The sequence below is a fragment of the Poecilia formosa genome, unplaced genomic scaffold (genome assembly GCF_000485575.1).
Source record: "Poecilia formosa unplaced genomic scaffold, Poecilia_formosa-5.1.2 Scaffold344, whole genome shotgun sequence".
Classification (NCBI taxonomy): Eukaryota; Metazoa; Chordata; class Actinopteri; order Cyprinodontiformes; family Poeciliidae; genus Poecilia; species Poecilia formosa.
Genome location: NW_006800283.1, coordinates 309,822 through 329,988, shown reverse-complemented (window position 1 = coordinate 329,988; position 20,167 = coordinate 309,822). Strand labels below are relative to the sequence as shown.

Sequence of the window (20,167 nt, the reverse complement as noted above, 5' to 3'; positions counted from 1 at the left end):
GCAAAGATATAGGTTTTTAAAGAATTATATCATTTAGATATCTGTGATGGACTGACAACCTGTCCAGGGTAACCCCGCCTCTTGCCCATTAACAGCCGGACGTAGGAACCAGCACCTCTCCCAACCCCAACAGGGTAAGGGTGAAAGAAAACGGATGCATGGATCATTTAGATATGTATATAAAGAAGAATAAGGAAGTCCAAAGCACACTTCATAATAATCTGCCCATTTGCATCCAACGTCATTCTTACTACCTCCTACAATTACTTTAATACTTGTAGAAATCTTCTCTTTATGACAATTGTTTTCCACATGTAACTTATAGGAGTGCACCGCTAAGCCGGTCGGCCTAGTTCTTTTATTTTGCCTGATCGCTGGCCGGCCAGTATTTACCTGTGAAACCGATCTTCACAAAAATCTGATGATCAAAAGTCGCCCTACTGTTGCAATATTCAGGACTTATCTGACAAAAAAATAAATTAAAAAGTTCAGAATCTGCAGTTCAGCTTTTTTAAGAATCAGTAACAAGTCAGAAAATTCAATCGGTACATCCCTAGTAATTTAAAGTCAAAGCAATGACTTCTTTTGAATGGAATAAATGTTTTATTGGCGCAAAACCGAAGAGATACTTTCCATTCTGTTCAGCGGTCCAAAACTAACCTCAGAGTATCCAGACTCTACCATTTCAACTAAAAATAAAAGATTAAAAATAAAACTCCTCAGAATGAAAACAAATAGCTAGCACTCATTCAGTCTTCTCATCACACGTCTGCTCCGTCTGGTGGGAGTAGCAGCAGCCGTCTCCGTGCGGACACGTTCCCTGGAGGAGGAAGCAAAGCGAGATCAGAACGGATAAAAGCGAGTCGTGGTTCCTCTGAGGCAGATCGGACCTGCTTGAATTTCTTGCAGGGGAAGTTCTTGAGCTGCGACGAGTCGGTGATCTGGTTCTTCCTTTTGTTCTGGAACTTCTTCCTCTTGTCCTGCAGGTCAGTAGAGATGCCGCCCCTGGAACAGACAGGAACAATCAATAAACTCCAAACTCTTTTCACAAACTGGAAAACTTTTTTTTTTTTACCTTCAGCCTCAAACAAGCAAATGTGAAACCCATAATCATTTTATATTTATTAAAGTTGTTTTACATTATTAAACATCATCATCTGGGTTTAATTTTCACTGAGAATTTCAATAAACGTCAGTGAATCTGAAGCGCCAGCTGCATTACCGCACTTAAATAATCAGGAACGCTCAATAGATTAGAATATTATTGTAAAGTGTTTTTGTAATGTAATTACAATGTATAATCTATTATGTAGACTCATTACACATTGATGTATTTCATGCGTTAAATTCTATTATTTTTGAAGATTATGGCTAATAATTAAACAAAAACCAAACCCAGAAATTCAGAAAATTAGGATATTAAACTAAACATATGTAAATAATAGAAATAAAATGTTAAGAGCTACAAAATCATAGGGAAGACTGCAGACTTGGCAGATCACCGTTTCCAAGGATATATTTCTGGAAAATTTATTGGAAGAAAAAACTGTCAGAAAGAGGTGAATAAGTTTAATGATTTTAACTTTTTAAATTGAATCGTAGGGAAAAACAACAAATCCTGAGATGCGTGTGAATGTGAGAGTTTGTGTGACCGACCCTGCCTTGGCTCGAGCTTTGGGCCCCCAGAAGGCCTGAGGGTTCTCCTGGAACCGGGTCAGGTGGCGTTTACGAGACTGAGGGTTTGCATCCTCTCTCACGGTGAAGCAGGCTTCTAGACTAAACACACACATCATAAATACACACAGGTCATTTTTACAACAAAAGGAAAAATTTTCCAAATTAAGTCCTGACATGAGCCCGTCCACTGGACCTTCTGATAAAACATCGGGTCTCGTCTCACCTGGGTTCAGTGGAGAGGATCTTGAACGCAGGACTGGTCTGAGACAATTTCTCCCTCTTTACAGGATTCGTTTTCTCCTACCACAGACGAAAACGGGGGGAAGAAAAAAACCCACATTATCATGTGATTCTTTAATATGCATTTCTGTTGGGATGTAATAACTGAAAACGTGTTTTGTGAAGCATCTACCCAACATCTCATGACGTCCCAGATGACTCCAGGAGGAGCGTCTGTCTTCACCGCGTTTTTACAGGCGTGAGAGAGAGAAACCCTGTGGCCTGCGTGGAGGAGAGCCGACCTGCAGGAGAGCAGATCCAGTCAGTCCAAGACGCTACATCAGTTCAACCATCCACACTATTCAGATTTAGTCATGTTTGTTTCATAATTTATTGTGTTAATACAATAACACCCAAACCCAAACCATTCCGTCTGTTCATTGACCGCATAGTTTTTCACAAGCAGCTCAAATAAGATTAAACTCGCATCTTAAATCTGTTTTTTATTTTTTCACAGCGCTCTGCATCTTTTTTGCTCCAATAGTCTTCCAAATCTGAGGATTCAACAAGTCTAATTTAAGACGTTTTAGGACATTTTAAACAGTACGTTAGCAGCTAGTTACTGGTACTAGCTAGCAATGGTATGTTAGCAGCTAGTTAGCGGTGGTGCGAGCCAGTGGTGAAAACTAACGTGGTTCAGCCAAATTTGCCCTTACCCATGGTAGACACAAAAAGGCTAGCTATCTAGCTAGCTAGGAAGGGTATATTAGCAGCTAGCTAGCGGTAGCCTCAACCAAGATGTCTGCAGACTCAAGCTTTTGCCTGACAAAAAACTACATATTAGAGAATACCGCTCTGGAAAAACCTAAGAGTCCACTGCACTCAACCTGGTTATTCCACCAATTATTGATTTCTGAACTCTTCCTGAGTTAAAACATTAGTATTGTTGTTTTCTTTGCATTATTTGAGGTTTGAGATCACTGCATCTTTTTTGTTATTTTGAGCATTTCTCATTTTCTGCAAGTAAGTAAAAACATTTTGCTTGGAATTTCAAAGACATGTCAGTAGTTCATAGAATAAAAGAACAATGTTTATTTTACTCAAACATATATGTTTAAAGAGTAAAACCAGAGAACTGATCGTTTTGCAGTGGTCTCTTAATTTTTTCCAGATCTGTACACGAGGCTAAATATTCCTGCCACGCCAAAATGTCAGACCTGATCAACTTACATTTCTTTTTATAAATTTAAGGCCTTTGTTTTAGATACATGAATTTAAGACTTTTTAAGGACGCACGCAAACATCCCAGACTCCTAAAACTGTCCATATTAGTTTGTTTTAGGGTATTTTTGTAAATCATAATTAATCATGCACAGGGCTGTGTTTGTGCCTCCTACCTGAACTGGAGCAACGACGGAGTGCTACAGTGTATTGTGCTGCTCAGATTGTCCACTGTGTAGTAGAGAGGAACATCTTCCAACTCCTAAAATACACAGAGAAAACATTCATCATCCACGACCCCCAACCACACCGGCGCGGCCTCACCGACCAGATGGGGGGTTACCTCGGTAACCATGCTGAGCATGCCCTCGATACGTTTGGACGTTCCGAATCTGGACGGGTTCCCCGACACGGCCTCTAAAACCTTCTGGACGAAGTCCAGGTCGTGGATGGCTTCGGCCCAGAAGGGACCGCCCAGCTACGAGACACAACCAGCAGATTGTTCAAACGCCCAGACCGCTTTTCAAGCTTCTCAAACACAAAAAGACGTTAGGAAAGAGTCTTGATGAGGTGTGATGTTGCGTTTGAGTGCTGATATCTGTGTGCTACCTGGTGTCTCTGTCCGCAGTGCTCACACTCTGGTCCGACCGGCGGTCCAGTGGCAGCAGAATACTTCATGCTGCAAGCACACCATTCAACTTTAACACTTAGATAGGAGGGAAACATTCTTAAAATGTCAAAAATGTGTATTAGGATGCAACCTAGACATGTCAGGAAGTGCAACGAAGACCCTAGTGTAGGTATTCCACATTTAAAGGCCGATACAACCTTAGAAAGAACCGAAAAGTTTGTTGTTTTAAGAACAAGGACATTTCATACTTCACAACAACTATCAGGAAGTCTTCATTGGTTTCTTCCACCACCACCACACACACACACACACACACACACACGCTTCATATTTCTCAGACACCATGCAAAAACATAAAAGAAAAACAGTTCTGCCCAGACGACGTGTCAAAGACAACCCGACCAGAATGAAGCCAGTTTTCCCCTGCAGCCCGTAGAGAGAGAACACGTTTCTGTTTCGTTGCCTCAGCTCTTCAGCTGAACGTCTGCAGAGTTTCAGTTTTTATCGTGTCTTTCTTACTGTTTGCCGCTGCTTATTCTTCTACCCAGCCTCTGCACGTGGAAGGAGCCGCAGCCGACGCAGTTGTACACCAACGCCTGTTTACTGCCAACAGAGAATGGGGAGACAAACGGACGTCACTTCTGCAACATTTTTATTCACATTTCTGTCAAATGAACTTTTCTTCACAGACTGGATGAGCATAAGATGTGTGTTAATAGTGGCTTTATATATTGACATGATTCAGTATGACTTTATTTGTCAATACTGGTGTTAATAAACCAGTTTTTCTGCTGTTATTTATTTTTCTTAATCTAACAAATGAGTTTTATCTTATACAGCAACATACATAAGCTAAAAACAAAATGGAAAAAAAGTAAAAATGAAATTAATAATTAGGTTCTGTACATGTTTTTCAGGTCAAAACAAAACTTTTCCAGGTTTAAAACTCAAAGATCTTTTTTTCAAATTGAGCAAAAATAAATAGATCACCTGGTTTGGCTTTGGGCCAAACCAGGTGATTAAAAAAATAAAAAAAATAAAAAACATTAATTACTACTAGTAAAATAAAATCATAAAAAATTATTATTATTAAGCCATGTAAGTTAAATAAACTAGCAAAACAAAAAAAAGTTATATTTGATAACAGTGAAATTTTAAGAAATTTAACTGATTAAAAACTGATTCACAAAAAAATCAAGTTAAAAATATGGCACAATAAAATGCATTATATTGTTTTTTCTGATAAAACAATGCATTTCTGATGCTATTTATTTTATTATAATACATCTTAAAGACTCTGTAAAACCAAACCAATCAAAAAGTTTGACAAAAAACCAAGTTGAGATGTTTTAATTTAAAGATAAAGGATTAAAACTGGATATATAGGAAATTTTTTGTTGAAAATTCTGGTTTTGTTTTTGGAAAAACATAAGCAATAAAGTTTGAAGACTTAATTTTCCAGAGATCTGAAAAACGATAAAAACACATTTCCTTTTTTTGCTGGTCTTTTCAAATCAGAAAAAGTTAAACTAAAACTCCATCCATGTTAAAATAAGCTAACTATAAAAAGACTCAATAAAATAAGCTAAAACATATTAAGCTCAAGCTAAATGAAAAAAAACAACAACATAAATTAAGATAAAACTTATTTTAAGAAAATAAAATAAAATATTAGCGTTGTAATATTGTTCAGTTTTTTCTCATCGTTCCTTCCAGATTTGGTTTCTGTATCGGCCCAGTTCCAGGATCAATCGTCTCCCGTTGCACAGCCTTTTTTTGGACAGCTAACAGGTTTGTGTGTGTGAGAAAGAGACAAACGGACGGAGGAAGTACCTGGCAGAGTTCTTGACAGTAGCCTGTCCTGTGAAGACTCTAACAAAGACCCGGATGTAAAAGTCGGCGCTGATGGACAGCAGTGGCTGGATGTATCGCTGGTACACTCCGGCCCGCTGGTCCAAACTGTGGAGGATGATACGAAGAGCCTGCAGAGGAGGAAACAACATCTGTTTAACATTTAATGTAGATCAGAGATGCATCAAATCAATCAGGTGGAGATCAGGAAAGGCTGATCAGAAAACCAAACACCTAAAAATCCTTTTTATTAAGCATTAAAACTAACAACTTCCACCTTTTCTTCAGCCTTTAAACACAACATGAACTTTAATGCACTTCTTTTGAGTTCAATATATAAAAAAAATCATTTGTGAACTTTAGAGACATGGTTACATGAGTGTAATATTGTATTTTTGTTGTTTGTTTTTTGGACATGAAAGATCAGACCTTAAAGATCTCCAGGAGCTGCAATCAGTCAGGAAAAGCTTGATTGGTGCATCTCTATTCCCAATCAAACTAATATTTCTGTTTTCTTGCAAATTCAAGTCAAATAAATAGAATAAAAATAAGAAAAATAAAAGACATAACCTTGTGCTTAAAAGAAACAAACAGGCAATTTAATTCTACGACAAATAGAAAAATCTCCTCTGATTTGAGGGTTATTACCTAAAACGTCACTGAAAAAAGAAAAGAACCCGGTTTGTTTTTGTTTTAGGTTCTGACTACTTTTAGCGTTACAGTAACCGGCCCGTTTTGATACAACGTGGTCACGACCGCAGCGCCTCCGTTTTCCCACTCCGGTGAACTCACCATCTCGTGGCAGTACTTGCTTTTGATGGAGACTGAGCCGTATTTGCTGTAGCAGGTTTCCCCGCTGTTTCCCGCCATCACGGCCATGTCGGTGCACGTCACACACAGCAGGCCTGGTGGAGAGAAGACGGTCGGCACCGATCAACAGAACGTTCCAACAAAACACACTGCAACGATGCAGCTGAATCCACAGAGTCCTGTCAGATTGTGGGTGTACTTTAAAGACCAAAGCAGAAAAGTTTTCATTTTTCAGCAGTAAAAAAAAAAAAATCAATATCAAGATGGATGTTTGCTCAGTTTAAAACAAAGCTTTTACTGTTTTAAATTTACACTTTAAAAAAAAACACTGTCTAGCAGTTAGCTTTGGTTTTATGCAACTGTCTTAAGAAAAAGCTGGAATCAAATGTTTGAAATGAATAATCCTCTTTCACAACCAAAAACTGTCACTGCTTTCTGCTTTGCAGAAATACAAAGCACTGAAACTAGAAACATTGTCTTTAGGTAGATCTATAAATCATGAACATATTTGATGCCTAAAAAAGCTCCAGCTGCGTCTGTCTGGATTTTAGTAGATAAAGGAAAGAGAATTTATTCATGTAATTTTACAGGTAAAACATTAGTAAACTGAGCTTTGTGCTACATCTGTATAAAAATAAAATCCCATATAAAAGAATCTGATTTAATACTTTAATAGATCTTCAAAATCAGTAATCTGACAGAAATTAAATCATAAGGATGTTTTACACTTATGGAAACTCAACGTTTACTAGGATTGCACCAATAAATAAATAAATAAATCAGGCCAGATTTTCTAACATTTGGGAGATCGAGGATCGATCAATACTCACATGAAAAACCGATCGTATTGATCTGCACAACGGTCTGGAAATCAACTGGTAAATTTAATTACTTTTCAGACAAAAACAAACATTATCGACAGGTCAGGCTTTTTAAAAGGTCGGTGATCGGCTAAAACTGTAATCGGTGAGATGGAACCGAAGCAGACGACAGTCAGTCTGAACAACAACTCACCTCCTTCACTGACGGCCTGCACTGCTGCGTCCAGGAACGCCGCCGGGCTTCCGTAGGGATCCAGATCGATGACATCGTATCGCTCTTTCTTCCCTCGCATTTCATACATGAGCATGCTGGACACCAAAAAAAAGAAACAATGAGAAATGAAAATTGCTGAGAAAATTGAAATTAAACTTACATAAATAGAAAGAATGATTTAATTGGGGAAAAATAAAGGGGGAAATTAGTTAAAATCAAAGATTTGGAAGGGGATAAGTCGGGTCACGAAATGCAAAGCTCAACATAGGAACACGGAGCATTAGCAGTGAAGGAAATCCAGACACGTAAACGCAGCGGCCGGCTGACCTGGCGTCCCTGCAGCTGGGCTGCAGCAGGTGGTCGACCCGGTTGTACTGGGCGTTCCGGGCGATCAGCGCCGCCGCTTTGCTGGAGAAGTCGTTGGCGGTGACGCTCTGCAGGCCGGGGACCTCCAGAGCAAAACGCACCGAGCGCAACCCGGAGGCCGCCAGGCCCTCCAGGACACGGAGACCGTTCTGAATGTTTGAGGAGACGAGTGAAAAAAAAAGAAGAAAAAATTAACACTAGCACACAATAATCTGTTCTGGTTATTTCAGTCCAGAAACGCGATTTACTGGAATTTTATACTAATTGGAACAATGATAGATGAAGCAAGATAAAAGGGTTTTGATATTTAAAAAAGAAAATGATCTAAATAATTCATAAATTAATTTAAAAGGATTAAATACTATAAAAAAATTACGATTTTTAGCTACATTTTTACTAGCTTGAATTGCTGCCAACTTCCTGTGCAGCATTCTGCATTTAAGGCCAACACATGACGTTTTTCTGAATGAATAAGTCACTCTCAAAGTGTTTTTCTTCCCTTTAAAGACAACAAATCTACAAAGAAAAAAACAAACAAACAAAAATGCTCAATTAAAAAAGCACAGCACCAACTCCAACTAGTTCATCTCCTGTGAGAACTGGGACAGTATGTACAGTAAATGCTTTCAACTTTCAGGAAATTCTCCAATTACCTCTCCTGACCACTTGGGGCCACCAAAGTGTGAAATTACCTAGTAGATGATTAATATAAGCAGCTTGATGGAAACCTTTATTAAAAGAGGTTTTATACTTGAAGCACTATGTGTGTGTGTGTAGGGGTGTGTGTGTGTGTGTGTTTTTCCGGATAGGAAGACTCCTCCCAGTGGAAATTAGACCACTCAGTGTGATAGACTTCATGCTTCACTTCAGAAGCATTTGCATCTCCACCAGTTCAGTTTTTAAAGGTTCTATTTTAGAGCACAGTACAGTTAACCATGTTAACTTCAGTTGTTATAAAATTGCTATATATATATATATATATATATATTAATGACTTGGAAGAAATTTTACTTCCTATTTAACACCTTGAAATTGGGCCTTTGTCTCTTTAAGAAACTCCTGCTCTTTCTGAAACTCCGCCTTCAGGAAGTCATCACAACATGGCTCCTCTATTAACCCGTTAACAACGTTTTTACCAGCGTTGCTCTGAGAAATAACTCGTATAATGAGCTCAAATGGTTCAGTTCCACCAGGTGTTTGCTAATTGCTGCTGGCTAGTCTGAAAGAGCTGAGTGGGGGAGAGCTGCTCTGTGAGGAGGAAGCTCTGAAACTTCAGAAGCTGCAGTTCAGAGGAGGAGCTTTGTGGTCAAAGGCGGAGCAAGGTCACCCAGGCATTTTGCACAGCTGACTGGTTGCCATGGAGATTAAGGGATTTTTTTTTTTTCAAACGTACATGAAAGAATCTAAAAAAAAAGTTGATTTTACAAAACACTGCCCCTTTAATGCTCCATCACGACGACAGCAGCTCCTTTCCATTCAACAGCTGTCAATATTCCAGGTTCTCCATGTGCACAATTAAAACAAAATGCAACAGCAGAAACATGTGTTTACTGTATGGTGGTAACATCCACCTTACTTTTTAGATTTTCACCAGTGGGAACTCGGTGCATACCTCACATTTTTCCCCTACTCTTGCTGTAACTTTGGGCTCCTCTGCACCGTTTTTCTCCGCCATCTCTGCCTCGTTCGTCTCCTCCGACAGAGACACCACCACTCGATCTTTTTCTCCAGGAACGAGCACCTTCACCCCCCGTTGGGCCAACACGTCTCGAGCAAACTCCGTGATCACGGCACATCTTGGAAAAAAAAAAAAAAACAAAACTATATAAGCGGAACCAAGTAGCATAAACGCCTTTGTTTTGAATACTTTCCACATGTTTTGTTCCAACACTGAAGTTGCCTTACGTTAAATCTCTGTTAAACTCCTGGACCGGGTTGTAAAACACCTCATTGGCGTTGGGAAACAAGATGGCCGCCTTTCCCTCCTTCACAACGGTCTCTCCAGGTAACAGCTTGGCGGTGGGCGGTTCCTCTGAAACGTGCGTCGAATCAGAACTAACCTCGGACGAGGGGTCAGCGGCGGAGACCTGGGGGTCCATAGAGCTCCGTCTTCTCCGACACGTCTGATTGGCTGAATACGAGGGGGAAGGATGGAGCCGACTGGAGGTGATGAGAAGGAGCCGCCGGGCCGTACGCGCCAGCATGAGACGCAGCCTGCAAAAGGAGACGTTTGTCACATTACCACAACAAAATTCACTGTATTGTATTATGGTTTTATTTGATAGACCATACACATAGACTATATACTTCATATTTCTGAAGAGGAAGGAAATTTATGCATTTTTTTAAAAACAATGCATCTGACAAGTGTGGCGTGTGCGTGTCAGTACTTTATAGAACCACATCAAGGACCAATTAAACCAGCAGGTTTTCCACTACCCAGATCTACGCATCTAGAGAGCATTTAGCAAAGTGCACAAATGATTAGTCAAAAATTTTAGTTATGCCATACTTTTCCCATTCTCAAATATGTTGGATGACAAAGTAATCAGTGCAACGCTCAAAGTTTTTGATGTTGTTTCAGAACCTTACCTAATAATAAAAAAATATTTATAAATAAAAACATAATATGAAAAAATGAGAATAATGAGTGACATATAAGCAACTTATAAAACAATAAGATTGTAAATAATATAGGACATAAAATAACAGGGATTATGTGACATTAACACTACTATAAATTAGAATGTGTGTCTTTATTTCTATGTTTATAGCCAATTCTGGCAGGATCTGTTCTAGATATGAAAGAGGTCAGTAAATAAAAACAATTAAAGATGAAATTTTACTCCAAAACCTCAAAAACTACAACGTGCCACAGAAACAGCCAGAGTCAGTTTTCATTATTTCCAATGCAGGACACCTGGTAAATTAGCGTATTATATTATTTAGCAAGCGTTTATGGGGGGAAACTGTCGTACGAGTTGTAAAAATCCAGTTAAAACGATTTTCCCCTACCTTCGTTTCTAGATATTGTCTTATACATTACCTTCTTTTAAATTCAGTTTGGTGCTTTATTTTTGTTTGTTTTTACGTAAAACTTAGTTACAAAGAGCCTGTAAATGTAAGCGATGCTACGTGTGTTTTATTAAACGAAGCAGCTTTTTAAGCAAGCAGGCAAACAAGCCGACTGTTTCATACTTCGTCACATAAATGATGCTAGTCAGGCTAAGTAGGCAGTGCTATAATTTTATTTATTTATTTACCTGCGACACTTCCGTCTCTCGTTCTTCTTCTATTCTGCTCTATAAAACGTCTTTCTGTCCCACAGTGTTAATGTCTTTGGTTCTGCTGCGTTGCTTGCTTTGCAATTTACTCAAACTAGCACATGGGAGCAGCCATGACTCGAGTGACAGTACGGATGCCTGTGCGGCTCAAAGAGAAGGTCTGAACCGTTGGGTTGCTCCGTTGGTATGGCAAGTCAATTTACCATATAAATAAGTATTCAAATACAGAGAAACGCCTTCTTTCCATCCACATTCCATCTTGCATGTACCTCAAAGATCATTCTCTCTAAACAAATAATGTTACTTGTCATTGCTGTTTATATTTAAAATATAATTCTTAAATGCAGTAATTTTTTTTCAGTTTCTTTTATCCCATTGTTGTAAGTCAAAGCTTTTAGTTTAGGATGATAATTCCTCATGTGGAGTTGATGTTATGCCTAAATATAACTACAATGAAATAACATTTTTATGGTAAGGATTCAATTGTACCTGTTGTGTCATAAATAATATATTAGTGTCATACAATATTCATGCATACTTTTTTCACATTTTGACACACTTTCACAGCAAATTACAATGCATTTTCCTGGGACTTTCTGTTATAAACTAACTAAAGGTACACCACAATTGTGACATTGAAGAAAAATAGTTTCTAAAATGTTTCACAAATAAAAACAATCTGAGGAGTGGCATTCATTCAGATGCAGCCCCATTTACATTGTTATCCCTAAATAACCTTGACTTCCACCAACTGGAACAGTGGAATAGCTTAGATCAAGGCATATCCATCTACAAATAAGCAGTCAATTAAGGAAATCTGCAGCAAGACATTAAAAACTGAAAAACATAAAGCAGTAGTAGAAAAAATATAATTTTTCCTAAGAGAAATATAAGTTTGGGACATTGGATAACTATGAACATTTGGATCTTAAATATCTGTAACACATATTAAGTGGAGTGTTTAAACCTCAAAATGAAAAACGTAGTATTTTGATAATTTTGGGTACATTTAATTTCACGTGACTTGGCCGACATTAAATGCTACAACGGTCTGCCAAAGTTCCTCCACACAGGGGCTGCCAATAGAGCCGCAGAGAAACTGTATGACGTATAAAAAAATAGAGTGAGAGGGTTCATCAGTCAGCAGGAATCTGGCCTACTTTTCGCCCAGTAAACATGCATAAAACACGTCAGTCTGCTCTCATGAATAATAATTTAATATCCTCGTGCCTGCAGTTAGCGGCGCATTTTAATGAAAGGCTAAACATAGCCTATAGAATCACCTCGATTTCCCCAGATTGAGGAAGTACGGGGATGAGAATATCTCTGCAGAAAGAAGATAAGGCCACTGCATTCCATAAATGTATTGTGTTACGGCGTGACAGTGATGCCTTTTTATTGGACAAGTCGCCTGAACAAAATTCAATTTCGCTGCCTCTTGCCTGCTGAGTCCATGCTCTTTCAGTGCCCACAGAGAAATGACTAACTGTTTTGCTAATGCGTTTCTTAATAACTGTACACATTTAGCTATTTCTCTCGTGTGTCGTTAGAGCATGACAAAACAGTCTGAATAAAATAAAACAAAGCAGAAAATGCAGAAAATAAAACTTCCTGTAATCTCCAACTTTCCAGCAGACAGCTGAGGTTTTCAGTGAAGCTCAGTGTTGTCTGGAACTGTAACACCTTCTGTCACAACGTAGAATCCATCCAACAGAGAGCAACCGCAGAGAAATAGTGAAATGTCCTGCCAACACAACATTTCACTATGGTGGCACATTTTTTGTGTTGTTTTTGTACCTTACCTTACCTTTTAGAATTGGAGAGCTAAAAATTTGGTTTTGACCTACAAAAACACATTCCTCCACAAGGATTTTAAAAGATTTCAACCAGGTCTAGATGTTTTCTTAGCAAGAAAAGACTTCTGTCGTTCAGTTACACCCATTTGTTCAGACGTATGAAGAATACAGGAAACACTTTTGTCTCATTTAGAAAACAAACTCCTGCACTTTCTCCTGTGAGCTTTGTCTCCTTTTTCATATTTTGTATCAGTTATAGCAAACATCATGGTTTTAGTTTAATCCCAGTGTTACCTCACCTTGTCCAATAATGTGCCTTTACTCAATGTACTTTCTCTTGACAAATAAAAAAAAAAAATTCTGTTTTACCTCACAAAGATAAAACATTTTAATCAGAGTGTAGACTTCTTGTCGACATCCCTCGACGTCTTAAAGTGAAAAAAAAGCCCCTCAACATTCTGCTTCCACCACCATATCTGAAAGTTCTTAAAAGTTTTCTTATTTGCAAACTTCTTCTTTGTGGCAAACAGCTCAGTCTAGGTTTCCTCTGACCTTGAAAGCGTTCTCCAGGGAGAGGTTTGGCCACGGTTCCTGGGTCGCCATTGAACCTCATAACCCATTTCCTTTCCCCTGACGGACAACACCTTCAATCGTCTTCCAGGCAGATCGGCGGCACATCTGCATTCTCAGAATCAGAACCAGACATGGAGAAGCGGCGTTCCGTTTTTATGCTCCTCTAGAATCAGGAACAAGCATCCAGAAAACTGCAAAACTGCCGAAACATTGAGCACCTTGTAAAGCAAGGCAAAAAAAAAGAAAAGAAAAAAAAAGCCACCTGTTGTGAGTTACATTTGATTCGTGATAACTGGAACATTGATCAGAGTATTTTTTTTAGGTATATTTTCTTGATGATGGCATCTGACAAAATGTAATGTTTGTTGCTTGTTTCATGTTATGATTTCATGGTGTAACCACGTTAAGCTGCCTTGTTGCTGAAATGTGCTACAAACTTGACATCCGAAAACCTTCCACGCAGTTTTTGTGTCTGCTTGTTAAAACTGTAAATCTACAATTCTTCTTCTGACATATTTTGAGTTTTGCTGACTTTCCCCATAGTTGCTGCCAAGTAAGTCATTGTCATCCTGACAAACGGAATCTGAGGACATACACAAATAAGGGACTCGGTAACCCGTCCGTGATTTGCATCACCTGCCTTCATACTGTATACGCCTCTCCACACAAACCGGAACATCTGGATGGGGGCGCTGTGACAATGGATGCCCAGAGAGCGTGGCGCTATACATCTGACACAGGAGAATTATAGAGTTAATAGTATTTGGCATGACAGGGAGAGAGAGCGGGGAGCGCAGTGCCGTTCCTGAGTGCAGTCTTATCCTGTTTAGTATTCACTGTGCGCAGCGCCTGGAGGCCCTGGAGGGGCTTCACCTGCCCGGAGTCTAGACGCTCTGTTTCACGCAACTGAGAGGACAGCGGGGCATCGAACCTGCGGCCCCCCGGCTTTCACCGTCCTTTGGCTGGGCTAGGGCACGAGGGAGTCGCTTCCACCGGCAGAAGACAAAAGTGAGTGTGCGGGGCTTGAGTGCGTGGACTGGTGGTGGGTGGGGCTCAGACAGTCGGGTCGGCTGGGGACGCTCGCGGCACGTCTTACCTGCTTCCTGCGACGCCTTTGGGCTCCTATCGGTCATCCTTTTAAAAGTAATCAGATTACTTTACTTATGTGCGGTTTGCTGATGCTGCCGACCTTCCCGCCAAATTTAAATATATATATATATATATATATAACTTCTGCGCTTTGATTTATTTTTAGATTGTCCCTTTATTACCACATGATGAGCACATTTCTTATTATCTGACAATAAGACACTAATGACGCGCGTCGATAACCTCCGTTGTCATCTCAAGCCGGGTTAATGACAGGAAGTAGTTAACTCACCGAGATAATTCCAAGTCATTGATTGCTGGAAGTAAAGGTGGCATATATCAGTTCATTACAATGGCTCCATTGGCAAAACAGTAGCGACAGCATCCCCCCTATCTGTCCGTCTACCTGTCTATCTATCAGGTCGATCAGTGGCTCTGTGATCAGTCTGCAACCCCTGGGATGGATGGGAGGGTAAAAAAAAAAATAAAAAAATCCCCGCTTTGCTCCTCTCTGTTCCCCCCTCCTCGATAGTTCTGAGCTCCAATCCTCGCCTGCATGCATGCATGTGTGTGTATGTGTGTGTGTGCATGAATGGTGTGCTGCTGCTGGTTCACAGCATACAGTCAAAGTGAATGACTGTCTGTGGCGAGGCGGAGGGAGGGAGAAACTAGACCGCTTCTTCTTCTTCTTGTGCGCCGCTCCTCCATTCGGAAGAAATTCCAGCAGAATCCAGCGGAGGGGTAAGTTGAAAGGTTCGGATCAACTCGCACCCCGGGCGGTTCGGACTCATCAGCCGGTGCGGGACGGAGACGTCTTGTCCCGTTCCAGCACTGTGTTTTTGTAGGGGGTGGGGAGGTGTCCTCATGAATTTGGATGAACAGGGAGGTATGGTGTGCTGCTAAAGTGAAGGTGAAGCTATTGTGAGTCTTTTTTTGTTGTTGTGGTTTTGTTCTGAATTGGATGGTAAAGTTGTGGTAACTGTTGTGGGGGGATGGGCACATGGGGCCAGACCAAACTTTAACCACTTCACACCGGCTTCATACTTTTGTAGCGCTGCCCCCCCCCCCCCCCCCTCCTTCAGTGGCGCCACCAAGAGCTGGGTGAGAGGGGGACAATGATCATCCCCAAAAAATTCTGTATAATATAATATAATATAATATATTGTGAATGATTTTAAAATAGGAGGGGTCAAATGTTTATAGCTTACAAGATTTATTTATATTTCTATGTTTTCTTTGTGGGGCCCTATTTTTAGATATATGCCACTTTCTCTGGGACTGCTCTCAAATTTCACAAGGTCAATACCTGCTTGATGTCTCACCATATGCCATAAATTATGGCAAAATTTATTAGGGATGCACAATATATTGGTATCTATATCAGTATCGCCCGATGTTAGTCATTTTTTTTTAAGATACTGGTGCTGGTTTGATAAGTAAAACTTGGCCAATTAACAAGCAATGTTTATTTCCATCTTGTTGCCAAGAATGGTTATCAGCCATAACATCAATTTTACGTGTAAAAAGCACAGATTTTCAGTTGGTCAAGATATGAAAAATCAAGCATAATATAGTAGATTCATATTTAAGCTTGAGTCAGTGGACAAAAGTTTTGCGCAGGACATTTCATTGCTTTATCCGCTACCCACGGCTTGAGCTGAGTGTATATTTTGTATCCTATTTTACCAATCACCTGAAGTCATCATGCACCCAGGTACCTCCACACCCCATCTCCAGCAGTCATCCTGTGATGGATGAGATGCCAGGCCATCATAGGGCAGCACACAGGACAGAAACTCATACCTGCAGGCAGCTTACAGAGGCCAATTAACCTAAGAGTCATGTTTTGAACTGTGGGAGGAAGCCGGAGTACCTGGAGAGAACCCACCAGTGGTGCCCCCCAGGGGGGTTAAAGGGTTTATGGCCCCTTCCAGGAAAAAATGTTTGCCACTGAGAAATAAATGTAATACACAATAAATAAATTCATATCTATAAAATTTAAAATAGAATAACAATTGTTCATATAATAAATATATCTTAATTTTTTTTTTGTTTAGCTGTGCACTCATAAAATTTTTACTGGCCTGGTTTGCCCACCCATACGAAAATTTTTGGAACCCACCCGTTGATGGAGAGAAATACATGAAAGACCAGAGACTGGGATTCAAAGCCAAGACCTTCTACTTTGAGTGAAATGACTACACTGCTACCAACTGCACCATGCAGCCCATTCCCAAGATTCAATCAAAGGTTGTTGTTGTTTTTTTTTGTTGTTGTTGTATTATTATAAGAGGCCCCCCGTGTAGCCACCCCTCTTACAAAATCTCTTGTGGCGCCCCTGCTCTCCTTTCTTTCGTCGGTTTGTGGCTTTATGAGTTCCCGGCTCATCTTTCTCCCGCATTCCTGAACTTCCTCAAAAGCAACCTTGTCTCTTCGGGTCGTCAAGCTGCAAGTGCAAACCGCTGCCAGTCGCCTAAAATCACAAAGTGCAGTGAATAAACCTGCTAAGTTTAGTTTTTCTTTTCTTCCAGCCATTCTCGTATCCATTTCTCTCCCCTCCTCTCTGCTCTGTTCTCCTCTCGCCATGCCGCGGATCCATCCCTCTGTCTCGCCCACAGTTGCAGCGCATTTGTGTCCTGGGATGACCTGTTGATGTCGGTTAAAGATGGAGTGCCAAGATCACCCGCTATAAACTCCTCCCCGGTTAAAAAAAAAAAAGAAGAAGAAGAAAGAAAAAAAAATAGTCTGGAAATTGGAGTTCTGCCCAGTATCGCTTCTGTGGTTGGCCGAGATTGCTTATTATAAATAATTTAATTCAAGAAGACATCATAAGCGACATCTTGGACGGGACTAGCTCGTCTCCGAACCGGATCGGTAGCTGCTCCGCTGTACCGCCGGGAGGAGAAGGACATCGCACGGTGCTGCTGGCACGGAGACGCGGGGAGAACACCGACCCCCTCGACGGTTTTGAGGAATTTTTTTAATGTGCCCCCAGACGACAAAAAGAGAGAAATATTTGACTGCATTCTTTAAGTGAAGTTGGAGCTTGAGCTGACATTTAAAATAAAAGGGAGAAAAAAAAGCTATATTTTGAATCCTTTCTCCGCTGCCCCCTCCTCCTCCCGCTGAACACGGCCGGTCTCTCACACCGGCCCGGGCCAACCGAGCACTCCCAAATCCTACCGGGCATCGAGGCTGGCACACAGCGGGGGCACCGACAGCTTTCTGGCCGCTCCGACTTGCCCTGCTTCACCGCTGGTAGCGGGACTCAGCCTGCAAGGTGTCTGCCGGCGAGACTCTGCTAGACTTTCACGTAAGATGAATTAATGAATAACTGATGTGCATAAATGATAAGTCGTCTCTGAAGTTTGAGCAGTGGGGGTGCTCAGGGGGAGGCTACACTGTAGCCACATTGTGCTGCTTATCTCAGTCCTGCCTTCAGTGTCGGCGAATGCAGCACTTGCCGCTACAAACGTCTTCAAACAAGGAAGAGATTTTTATTTTTGCGTGATTAACGGACATGTTTGCTACTTTTAACGTGAGAGACAGCTTCTTTCTTCTGACCAGTGTTAGCTTTAGCTTTAGCCTGCTACTTGCTAACTGGATACCTTTTAACCTCCCAAAAGTAGTAAACTCACTGGTTTGGCTGAGATTGATGCTCATATCAAAAGTCTAGTAATTACGACGTTCCAGCAGAAACAGCGCATTATCTGGACACACTTTTAATATTTGCTTGCAGCACACTGAGGGGCTGCATGTGGGTGGTTTTGCATAAAGTGCTAAAAAGACACTTTTTAGCACATAGGGACACACACAGAGACAGAGAAAAAGCTACACACAGTAGAGCATTGAGCCAGAGCATGTAATGGGGCACATGTTAACTGCGGGGCAAGGGTCAAGTGTTTTGAATTAACTCTCCTTTATGTTTCCTGCAAGTTGTTGTGACCTTTCTGACCTGTATGGGGGGAGAAGTTGGTGCGTGTAGGATATCCATACATCCGTGCCCCTGTGTATGTTGAAATGAAATTAGTCAAGCAGCATGGATGTGGGAAAAACAAAACAAAACAAAAAAACGTATCCTTGCAAATAAACAAAATGCACCACATCGCTTTAAAAATGAAGCATAAACGTTGTTGATTTTTATTGTGAGGCATCGTGCAGATGAACTAAATTTTAATGAGTTATGGGTGTCAACCCTGCCCCCTTCAAATTTCAGCCATGACTCATATCATTCCTATGGTTTCCTTTTAATGAGGTTTTTCTTGCCACTAATTGCTTATGGATATTTACTTTATGTCCACTTGCAGTGCTTATGTTTATTTAGCTCAGAAAAAATAAAAAATGGGGAAGCAATCCACTTATGTTTAGATGATGTCCAATATCAGCATTTGGATGCCAGTGTGATTAACTCCATCTGACCTTCTGACCACATTTAGACTTCTTTAATTGGACGTCTGTTCGGCTTTCGCTTTCAGCCACAGTTTCATACGTTTTAGACGGGAGACGGTGTCGCTGTTCTGTGATTTTTTCCTTTTTTTTTTTTTTTTTTTTAAAAACAAAAATTTGCTCAGTAGGCATTTGCTGTGCACACCAAAGGCACATTTGGTTGGAGGGGAAAGAAAAGAAAAACAATCACTGTCATGGCACTCTTAATTTCCACACTATGCTCTCATAATAGGTAATGCTCATTTAAAACTATAGTTGGCAAGCTTCAAGCAGCAGCTGTCTGCAGACTGCTTACAAGAGCCAATAGCTCAACTATTAAACATGGTCATATTATTAGCCTGATCCACCAAAAATAACAGTAAATAAATGCAACAGATAAACGTCTAATTTTACTAATAAATCTATTATATTTTAAAAGCAGTAAGAAAAACAGCTTTTTTTGCAGTTTTTATTGCACTTGCTTTGTCTTTATAGCTGTCTGTTTATTATTATTTTTATGACTGCACATGTTGTGCTGTGAAAAAAATATTGGCCTTGTTACAGATTTTGTTTTTCTTGCTCTTTTGTGAGACAAACTTAAAGTTAAAATCAGTTTAAATTAACACTAAACAAAGTTTACTAGTGGACAAAAAAATAACCTGAGTCCATATAAAATTCAGTTTTGAACAATTATTTGAGTTATTCCGCTTGTGTCGTTGGGGTTGTCGGCAGCCTCATGCATCGTCTCCCAACTTTGTTGTGTGCATTCTACTTTTTGTCGCTTTTGTTGTCATTTTTTGTGCCATCTTCTCTATGACAGAAATATCTTTGGTCTGATGTGCTTTTTATTTATGCTATTTTACTACTTTGGGTGCACCAATTGCAGTTTCCTGGCCGATCACCAATCTTTAAAAAGCCTGATCTCCCGATTCCAGTTTTGGCTGATACTGATTATTTTTGTCAGAAAAGTTGCAGAATAGAGCGACAAAGTTGATTTTCAGACCTTTACGGAAGTGACAAAGATCGACGGATGAGATTCCTGTGTAAACATCGACTGATCCCCCAAAAATAAAGGAAATCAAGGCTAACCCTCTGTTACAGATGTTACTGGTCTACAAAAGTTATTCCCAAGAGTGCAACAGTAAGAAAGAGACTGGCTAACTAAAATGCCCCCATGGGAGGAAACGATG

At 40.2% G+C, this 20,167-nt stretch overlaps 2 protein-coding genes across 5 annotated transcripts in view; one reads left to right on the top strand and one right to left on the bottom strand.

Annotated features, from left to right (window-relative positions):
- Positions 1–483: 483 nt before the first annotated feature.
- On the bottom strand, positions 484–14,932 carry trmt1 (tRNA methyltransferase 1). 2 transcript variants are annotated; one of them, XM_007574098.2, is made up of 16 exons: positions 11,074–11,280; positions 9,716–10,024; positions 9,423–9,606; positions 7,772–7,959; positions 7,424–7,539; positions 6,392–6,504; positions 5,582–5,730; positions 4,268–4,351; positions 3,727–3,796; positions 3,461–3,595; positions 3,294–3,379; positions 2,090–2,198; positions 1,901–1,977; positions 1,657–1,776; positions 891–1,005; positions 484–820 (listed from the first exon to the last, which is right to left on the bottom strand). In XM_007574098.2, the coding sequence occupies exons 2-16, from the start codon at positions 10,012–10,014 to the stop codon at positions 746–748; spliced, it is 1,920 nt and encodes a 639-aa protein (XP_007574160.1). In that variant the 5' UTR covers positions 10,015–10,024; positions 11,074–11,280; the 3' UTR covers positions 484–745. The 2 variants fall into 2 exon arrangements, with proteins under 2 accessions (XP_007574160.1, XP_016517321.1); XM_016661835.1 differs by lacking the exon at positions 11,074–11,280 and adding an exon at positions 14,845–14,932 and having other exon boundaries at positions 583–820.
- nacc1b (nucleus accumbens associated 1, BEN and BTB (POZ) domain containing b) overlaps positions 12,942–20,167 on the top strand; it is a 21,349-nt gene continuing 14,123 nt past the window's right edge. Inside the window, exon 1 of one of the 3 annotated variants that reach the window (XM_016661837.1) lies at positions 12,942–14,471. The gene's annotated coding sequence lies outside the window, so the exon portion shown is untranslated. Of the gene's footprint in view, positions 14,472–15,214; positions 15,294–16,633; positions 17,866–20,167 lie in introns of those variants that run through there. The other 2 variants (XM_016661836.1, XM_007574097.2) reach the window with 2 other exon arrangements.

Excerpts from the sequence above, each read along its gene's own strand:
- trmt1 (XM_016661835.1), bottom strand. The coding sequence starts at position 14,888 with ATGCCACCTTTACTTCCAGCAATCAATGACTTGGAATTATCTCG. Across the intron at positions 7,960-9,422 it reads GAGTAGGGGAAAAATGTGAG|AACGGTCTCCGTGTCCTGGA; the intron begins GTATGCACCGAG and ends TCAAACATTCAG. Across the intron at positions 2,199-3,293 it reads CCGTCGTTGCTCCAGTTCAG|GTCGGCTCTCCTCCACGCAG; the intron begins GTAGGAGGCACA and ends GCTCTCCTGCAG.